Source organism: Mandrillus leucophaeus, unplaced genomic scaffold, assembly GCF_000951045.1.
Source record: "Mandrillus leucophaeus isolate KB7577 unplaced genomic scaffold, Mleu.le_1.0 Scaffold7, whole genome shotgun sequence".
In the NCBI taxonomy this organism is placed as follows: domain Eukaryota; kingdom Metazoa; phylum Chordata; class Mammalia; order Primates; family Cercopithecidae; genus Mandrillus; species Mandrillus leucophaeus.
Window position 1 is genome coordinate 7,911,662 of NW_012107585.1, and position 9,225 is coordinate 7,920,886.

General features: G+C 44.5%; 1 protein-coding gene across 7 annotated transcripts in view; it reads right to left on the bottom strand.

Annotated features, from left to right (window-relative positions):
- Positions 1-9,225, bottom strand: part of DIABLO (diablo, IAP-binding mitochondrial protein) — a 21,235-nt gene that overhangs the window by 4,346 nt on the left and 7,664 nt on the right. For 4 of the 7 annotated variants that reach the window (XM_011964497.1, XM_011964495.1, XM_011964494.1 and 1 more), the window contains 3 exons: positions 7,795-7,926; positions 6,298-6,408; positions 6,030-6,126 (listed from right to left, as the gene is read on the bottom strand). In XM_011964497.1, coding sequence (XP_011819887.1) covers positions 6,030-6,126; positions 6,298-6,408; positions 7,795-7,890 — 304 coding nt within the window. In that variant the 5' untranslated portion in view covers positions 7,891-7,926. Of the gene's footprint in view, positions 1-6,029; positions 6,127-6,297; positions 6,409-7,794; positions 7,927-8,525; positions 8,620-9,225 lie in introns of all 7 variants that reach the window. The other 3 variants (XM_011964493.1, XM_011964500.1, XM_011964499.1) reach the window with 2 other exon arrangements.

Sequence of the window (9,225 nt, forward strand, 5' to 3'; positions counted from 1 at the left end):
GTGTTAGCCAGGATGGTCTCGATCTCCTGACCTCGTGATCCACCCGTCTCAGCCTCCCAAAGTGCTGGGATTACAGGTTTGAGCCACCGCGCCCGGCCAGGAATTTCTTTATTAGTGGTAGATTGAAGGTTGGTGAATATGATATATCAACTTTTTTTGAAATGGAGTCTTGCTTTGTTGCCCAGGCTACAGTGCAGTGGCACAATCTCAGCTCACTGCAACCTCTGCCTCCCGGGTTCACGCCATTCTCCTGCCTCAGACTCCCAAGTAGCTAGGACTACAGGTGTCTGCCACCATGCCCGGCTAATTTTTTTGTATTTTTAGTAGAGATGGAGTTTCACTGTGTTAGCCAGGATGGTCTTGCTCTCCTGACCTCGTGATCCACCCACCTCAGCCTCCCAAAGTGCTGGGATTACGGTCGTGAGCCACCATGCCCGGCCGATATATCAACTTTTTAAATGATTTTGTTGTCTTTTCCTTTTGTCACCTGGTACAAAATTTACTTTGTGTCTTAGAAGAATATGAAGATATAGAGGGGACAAAGTTTTATATTCAGTATATATACATTTATCACGTGTTTAAAAATCACTCTGCGAAACCAGCCTGGGAAACTTACTGAAACTCTGTTTCTACTAAAAATAAAAAAATTAGCCAGGGCATGATGGTGTGCACCCGTAATCCCAGCTACTGGGAAGGCTAAGGTAGGGAGGATCACTTGAGTCCAGGAGGTTGAGACTACAGCAAGCTATGATGTATGATCCACTGCTGCATTCCCGCATGGACCCTGTGTCTCTCACACACACAAATCTGATTTTCCTTAGTTTAAAAAAAAAAAAATCACAGACGGGCACAGTGGCTCACACCTGTAATCCCAGCACTTTGGGAGGCTGAGGCAGGTGGACTGCCTTAGCTCAGGAGTTTGAGACTAGCCTGGGCAACATGGTGAAACCCCATCTCTACCAAAAAATAAAGATTAATCGGGTGTGGTGGTGACTGCCTGTGGTCCCAGCTACTCAGGAGGCTGAGACAGGATTGCTTGAGCCTGGGAGGCAGAAGTTACAGTGAGCCAAGATCAAGGCACTGCACTCCAACCTGGGTGACAGAGTGAGACCCTGTCTCCAAAATAAAAAATCAAAAATCATACTGAGCTGGATGCAGTGGCTCAGCTCACGCCTGTGATCCTAGCACTTTGGGAGACCAAGGCGGGAGGATCACTTGAGCCCAAGAGTTCAAAATCAGCCTGGGCAACATAACAAGACCCCATCTCTTAAAAAAAAAAAAAAAAGAAAATTAGTTGGGCTACTTGGGAGGCTGAAATGGGAAGATGGCTTGAGCCCAGGTCAAGGCTGTAGTAAGCTGTGATCATGTCATTACACTCCAGCCTGGGCAACAGAGCAAGACCCTGTCTCCAAAAAAAATTCTGTTCTAATCCTTAATAGCTTTAATTTTTTTGGTCTTCTTGACCTGCAAGCGTGCTCAGAAAATTAAGTATTACACACATCTCTGAGATCTCCTTGTAATTCTCAGTTTTTGCCTTATTAAAGTACATGTTTCATGACTGATGTCTTAAAGAATTGTTCTGTCCTACTGATTGCTTTTTATCTTGAATGCTTTCTTTGATTTAGCTAGATTTTTTGGAACACAATCTAAAAGTTTCATTTAATAAGTTTACTTTTACTGTAATCACTGATGTTTGAAATTATTCCTATATATATATATTTTTTTAATTAGAGATGGGGTTTCGCCATGTTGGCCTCGAACTCCTGACCTCAGCTGATCCACCTGCCTCGGCCTTCCAAAGTGCTGGGATTATAGGTGTGAACCACCGCGCCTGGCCCAGTTTTGTATTTTCTAATTAATGGGTTTTCTTTTTAAACCTTTCCTGCCTCAATTGAAGCTACCAAGTTTCCTGCCACTCCTACTAATTCTCTGCAGTGTTTAATAATGTCTAATGTCAATGTGCTTAGCATGTTTTCACTTTCCCAAATTTAAAAACTTGTTTTACACTCAGAACTTTTGGAAAAAAAATTTAGTAGCTTCTTTCAGAACTGATTTTTCCTTCTTCATAGTTCTTCCAGAAAGTGTATGCAGGTGGTACTTTGAGTCTATGTCTGAGTGTATATTTTATTCTCACTTTTTGATGGTAGTTGGCTATACATAAAATCCTAGGTTATTTATGTATCGTCACCTCTAGTGTTGCGGAGAAGATGCCTGATGTTTGATTCTACTTCCTTTGTAGGTAATCTATTTTTTCTTAGTAGCTTTTGGGATTTTGCTCTGAATCTTTTTGTTATGCTGTTACTTTATTATTTGCTTATTTATTTATTTGCTTTTTGAGACGGAGTCTTGCTGTGTTGCCCAGGCTGGAGTGCAGTGGTGTGATCTCAGGTCATTGCAAGCTCTGCCTCCCAGGTTCCCGCCATTCTCCTGCCTCAGCCTCCTGAGTAGCTGGGACTATAGGCGCCTGCCACCACACGTGGCAAATTTTTTTGTATTTTTAGTAGAGACGGCGTTTCACCGTGTTAGCCAGGATGGTCTCGATCTCCTGACCTCGTGATCTGCTCACCTCAGCCTCCCAAAGTGCTGGGATTGCAGGCGTGAGCCACTGCGCCCAGCCATTTTTTTGTTTTTAAGACAGGGTCTTGCTTAGTCAACCAGGCTGGGGTGCACTGGCCTGATCATGGCTCACTGCAGCCTCAACCTCCAGGGCTCAAGTGATCCTCTCACCTCAGCCTCCCAAGAAGCTGGAACTACAGGTGCCCACCACCATGCCTGGCTAATTTTTTTGTAGAGACAGGGTTTCATCATGTTGTCAAGTCTGGTCTCGAACTCCTGAGCTCAAGTGATCCACCTGCTTAGGCATCCCAAAGTGCTGGGATTACAACAGTTATGAGCCACTGCACCTGGACCAGATTTTTTGTTAAAAAAGTGAAATCGTAAGGCCGTGCACAGTGTCTCATGTCTATAATCCTAGCAGTTTGAGAGGCCAAGGTGGGCGGATGGCAACATGGCGAAACCCTGTCTTTGCCAAAAACACATAATCCCAGCTACTTGGGAGACTGATGTGGTAGGATCGCTTGAGCCCAGAGGCTGAGGCTGTAGTAAGCAGTGAGTCATGATTGTACCACTATACTCCACCCTGGTGACAAAGACAGACCAGGAAAAAAAAAAAAATTCTGTTTACAACTTGCTAGCCCTTTTATGAGTTCTAGGAAAATGTCTACTTTTTTCAGATAATGCTTATACATCCTATCCTTCTTTTCTCCTTCTAGATCTAAGCATATCCTCCTGTTCACTGCACCCAGGAACCCTCTGCCATCTTTGTGTGGCACGACTATAATGCTGCTTCCACACTTCTGTTGTTTCATTCTTTGTTCCAAATCTCCGATTCCTCAGGATCACTAATAATCCTTTTTCTGGGCCAAGCGTGGTGGCTCGTATCCCAGCACTTTGGGAGGCCGAGGAAGGCGAACCACCTGAGATCAGGAATTCGAGACCAGTCTGGCTAACATGGTGAAACCCCGTCTCTACTAAAAATACAAAAATTAGCCAGGTATGATGGCAGGCGCCTCCAATCCCAGCTACTCAGGAGGCAGAGGCAAGAGAATTGCTTGAACCAGGGAGGTGGAGGTTACACTGAGCTGAGTTCACACCATTGCACTCCAGCCTGGGGGACAGAGTAAGACTCTGTCAAAAAAAAAAAAAAAAAACTTAATACCTTCTAAAAGAATTACTTTTTATTTTTCAGTATGATGACACAACACTTACCTTAAAAAATGCTTTATATCTTTTGAGATGGGGTCTCACTCTGTTGCCCAGGCTGGAGTGCAACGATCTCGCCTCACTGCAACCTCTGCCTCCCAGGCTCAAGTGATCCTCCTGCCTCACCCTCCCAAGTAGCTGGGATTAGAGGTGTAAACCAACACACCCAGCCCTTTCTGTCATTTTTAAGATTTGATGCTTGAGACCCTAGTCTGCTAATCTTGACATCAGAAAACAAGAGTAAGTTTTAATATAACAATTTCTTTTTTGAGAGACAGGGTCTAGCTCTTTTGCCTAGGATGGAGTGCACAGGCATGATCATAGCTCACGAGCTTCTGGGTTCAAGCAATCCTCCCACCTGAGCCTCCCGAGTAGCTGGGACTATAGGCAAGCGCCAATACGTCCGGCTAATTTTTGTTATTTTGGGTAGAGATGGGGTTTTGCTGTGTTGTCCTCGAACTCCTGGGCTCCAGCAATCTGCCTGCCTCGGCTTCCCAAAGACACGCGTGAACCCCTGGGCCCGACCCATACCAGTTCCTTTTTTTTTTTTTTTTTTCTTGAGACAGAGTCTCGCTGTGTCACCAAGGCTTAAGGTGCAGTGGAGCCATCTCGGCTCACTGCAGCCTCCACCTCCTGGGTTCAAGCCATTCTCCTGCACAGGCGTGTGCCACTACACCTGGCTAATTTTTGTATTTTTAGTAGAGACAGGGTTTCACCATGTTGGCCAGGCCAGTCTCGAACTCTTGACCTCAAGTGATCCACCCTCCTCGGCCTCCCAAAGTGCTGGGATTACAGGTGTGAGCCACTGCAACCAGTTTCTTAATAACAGCTAGTACTGGGCTATAATTCTGGTGAGCCGGCTGGGTGTGGTGGCTCACGTCTGTAATCCCAGCACTTTGAGAGGCTGAGGTGGGTATATCACTTTAGGTCAAGAGTTCGAGACTGGCCTGGCCAACATGGTGAAACCCTGTCTCTACTAAAAATACAAAAAGTAGCCAGGTGTGGTGGTGCATGCTTGTAATTGGGAGGCTGAGGCAGGAGAATTGCTTCAATTGGAGAGGCAGAGGTTGCAGTGAGCTGAGAAAGTGCCACCACTGCAGCCTGGGCACCAAGAGTGAAACTGTCCAAAAAAAATTTATTTTGGCTGGACGCAGTGGCTCATGCCTGTAATCCCAGCACTTTGGGAGGCTGAGGCGGGTCGATCACCTGAAGTCAGGAATTTGAGACCAGCCTGGCCAACATGGCAAAACGCCTTCTCTATTAAAAATACAAAAACTAGTTGGGGCGTGGTGGTGGGTGCCTATAATCCCAGTTACTTGGGAGGCTGAGGCAGGAGAATCACTTGAACCCAGGAGGCGGAGGTTGCAGTAGGCCTAGATGGCGCCACTGCACTCCAGCCTGGGTGATAGGAACAAAACTCAGTTTCAAAACCAAAAAAAATTTCTGTGAGCCTACCTAGTTTGGAACCACTCAGGTAGGTGTTCTATGATGGGCACCTTGGGGTACTAAGGTGCAGAGGACAAAGCACCAGCTGCTAGGAGAAGCAAAGGCTTTGGAATTCGACATACTCGGCTTGGTGGCTCATGCCTATACTCCCAGCACTTTGGGAGGCCAAGGTGGGTAGACAGCTTGAGCCCAGGATTTCGAGATTAGCCTGTGCAACATGGTAAAACTCCATCTCTATTTTATAAAAAAAAAAGACCTACTCAGCTGAGTCCCAGCTTGGCTGCCTGCTCACCGTACCACAACATCTTAGCTGAATTATTTGGCCCATCTGCACTCTAGTTTCTTCACATATAAAAAGTGCCTACGAAATGCTTACCACAAAGCCTGACATAGACAAATAATTTGTCCTGGTTTTGCCACTGACTATGATTCCACGTCTCATTTTCTCCATCTGTACAAAAAGGTTCACACAGATTAATCATCTCAAGTCTCATCCAACGGTGTAATTCTATGATTGTTAATAAACTGTATTACCAAAAACTCAAATTATTTGGAAGCAATCCAGTTTTCCAATGGTAATAGTTGTATCATTTTTCATTTTGAAGATATAACCTAGCTTCTGCTGGTCTGGTCTGCAAGGGTATGCTCATTTTTTCTATTGTGTAAATAAAATGTTGGTTAATATATAGGAAATGGGGAAAATTTCTCAAAGTTAGAGCCACTTAGACCATCTAATATAAAGCCCTCATTTTAGAAAACCAGATGAAAACTCAAATGGCACCTCTAGTTAAAAAAAACACCAACACAAAACTTGAACCTACCAGTTTGATATGCAGCTTCTGCTGCCATCTCGGAAAGACCAACTGCAGTCATCCAAGTGGTTTCCAGCTTCAAGTATTCTTGGTGTTTTGAAGACATCTATATAAATCAAGCAAAGTGCTTCAGACAGTATGAGAGGTCTAGCCCATTTAAATGGACTTGAAGTAGATTTAGAGAACACTGATTATATTGATTAGACTTAATTCAATAATTTAGATACCACATGAGGTAGGTGCACTAACACAGACATGCCTAGAACTTTCTGCTTACCTCAGCTCTGGCTCCTATGATCACCTGCCACACTTCATCTTCCTCCTGTGAATTCATTTTCCCAAGTAAACTTGTATATTGTCGGTAAAGAGAAATTAAGGTATAAACAGCCTACAAATACAGAATGAACAAGTCTGAGTAAAATAACTGAGACATATCAGAAGGAATAGAGAGATTTCTACCTCAAGGAAACTAAGTTCCACCACAGCAAACTGGCTCTTCCATCCTGCTGCCTCAATTAAATTGTACTATTATCCTATGAAGTAAAGGTATCAGGACATTAGTATCTCCGTCTGTAAACTTCTGTATTTTTAAAAGCTTGTCAGCAGTTCAGACACAGAAAGAGAAAATAATGCAAGGGAAAAATCTAAAGGTTGAGGAAAAAAAGCTGCTGGAAAATGTATGTAAAATAAATGCACAAATGAGACTTCAATACTTGATTAACCATATACTCTTTTAAAAAGTTTTATTGGCTGGGTGCGGTGGCTCACGCCTGTAATCCTAGCACTTTGGGAGGCCAAGGCAGGTGGATCACCTGAAGTCAGGAGTTCCAGACCAGCCTGGCCAACATGGCGAAACCCCATCTCTACTAAAAATACAAAAAGTTAGCCGGACATGGTGGTGTATGCCTGTAATCCCAGCTACTCAGGAGGCTGAGGAAGGAGAACTGCTTGAACCCAGGAGGTGGAGGCTGCAGTGAGCTGAGATCATGCTACTGCACTCCAACCTGCATGAGCAAAGACTCCATCTCAAAAAAAAAAAAATTTTTTACAAACAGGATGCTCTGTCACCCAGACTGAAGTGCAGTGGCATGTTCACAGCTCACTGTAACCTCAAACTCCTAGACTCAAGTGATCCTCCCACCTCAGCCTCTGGAGTAACTGGGACTACAGGCACACAACGCACTATGCCTGGCTAAGTTTAAAATTTTTTTTCTGGTAGAGATAGGGCTTGCTACATTGACTGGGCTGGTCTTGAGCTCCTGGCCCCAAGTGATCCTCCCGCCTTGGCCTCCCAAGCTGCTGCTGGGATTACAGATGTGAGCCACCACGCCTGGCCCATATACTCTCTTTTCTATTAGCTTAGATCAGTGGTTTTTAACTAATCCTCACAAAGAAACCTCTGTTGATGGACCATGGCCCTGTGCCCCTAACTGCACCACATGAGCTCTACTTCTGTTTTATATACTAGGCTGCCACATTTAAGACTTCTGAAAAAAAGGTTCCTGGAAAAAGTCTAAAAACTAGTGATTTAGATCAGGGCTCAGCAAACGTTTTTGTGAAGGGCCTGACAGTAAATATTTTAGGCTTTGTGGGCCTTACAGCCTCTGCTGAAACTACTCAAATCCTCAAAAACCATTACCGACAATACAGAAACAAATAGGCCTGGCTATGTTTCAATCAAATACCAACATGGGCATCAGACACAATTTGGCTGTGAGCCATTATTTGCTAAACCATGGTTTAGAAGATCAAGAGTTAACAAGAGGAGACATACCTTAGTATATTCAGTAATAGCTTCAATCAATGCATATGTGGTCTGAGAGAGAAAGGTAGAGGTGCTATCTGTTACCAAAGACACCGCCCTCCTCATCAATGCTTCACTACTAAGGGAATGAGGCTCCGATTTCTGAAAGACACAAACATTGTCACTCAACCTCTAAAGCTCAAACTGAGAACTTTTTCACAAATTGGCAAGTAAAAAACATAATTGTCATGCTGCTTAGTGTTTTAGGCTGAAACTGCACTATATTCCTTTGGGTTATATTTTTTAAGGCCTTATTTTGGCAATTTAAGACAATATAGAGAAATAATTCCGGAGTATGCTTTCTAACCAACTTTCATTCTCTGCTCCAAAGAGCAAATTATTTCTTTATATATAAAATAAAATGCAGTGGGGTGCGGTGGCTCACACCTGTAATACCAACACTTTGAGAGGCAGAAGCAGGCGGATCACTTCAGGTCAGGAGTTTGAGACCAGCCTGGCCAACATGGTGAAACCCTGACTTTACTAAAAAATACAAAAATTAGCCAGGTGGTAGTGGTATGCATCTGTAATCCCAGCTACTCAGGAGGCTGAGGCAGGAGAATCGCTTGAACCCAGGAGGCAGAGGTTGCAGTGAGCCAAGACTGCGCCACTGCACTCCAGCCTGGGCGACAGAGCAAGACTCTTGTCCAAACAAACAAACAAACAAAAACAAAAACGGTGCCAGGCACGCTGGCTTACGCCTGTAATCCCAGCACTTTGGGAGGCTGAGGCAGGCGGATCACGAGGTCAGGAGATTGAGACCATCCTGGCCAGCATGGTGAAACCCTGTCTCTACTAAAAATACAAAAATTAGCTGGGCGTGGTAGCACACGCCTGTAGTCCCAGATACTTGGGAGGCTGAGGCAGGAGAATCACTTGAACCCAGGAGGCGGAGGTTGCAGTGAGCTGAGATTGCACCACTGCACTCCAGCCTGGTGACAGAGTGAGACTCCATCTCAAAAACAAACAAAACTAGTGATTATAACAAACTGATAAGATTACAATTCATTCATTAACAGTGTTCGATACTTGAGACACAAGTCTCAACAAGACAGTCTCTGCCCTCAAACACAGGTGCAGGGGTAGAGAGAGGAGGATGACGGGCTAACAGAACTAGAAAAATGAACACAATCATGTGTAATGGAAGCGGTGGGAGGAGTATGTATGAGCTACAGTAGGGGCATGCAGAAGGGAGCAATCAGTTTTATGCTGAGTGCTAATAGCTTAGAAAAGGCTTCACAAATTTGATGAGGATTAAGCTGAGTCTAAGAAAGGGGGCTGGGCACAGTGGCTCACGCCTGTAATCCCAATACTTTGGGAGGCCGAGGCGGGTGGATCACAAGGTCAAGAGATCGAGACCAGCCTGGCCAACATCGTGAAACCCCAACTCTACTAAAAATA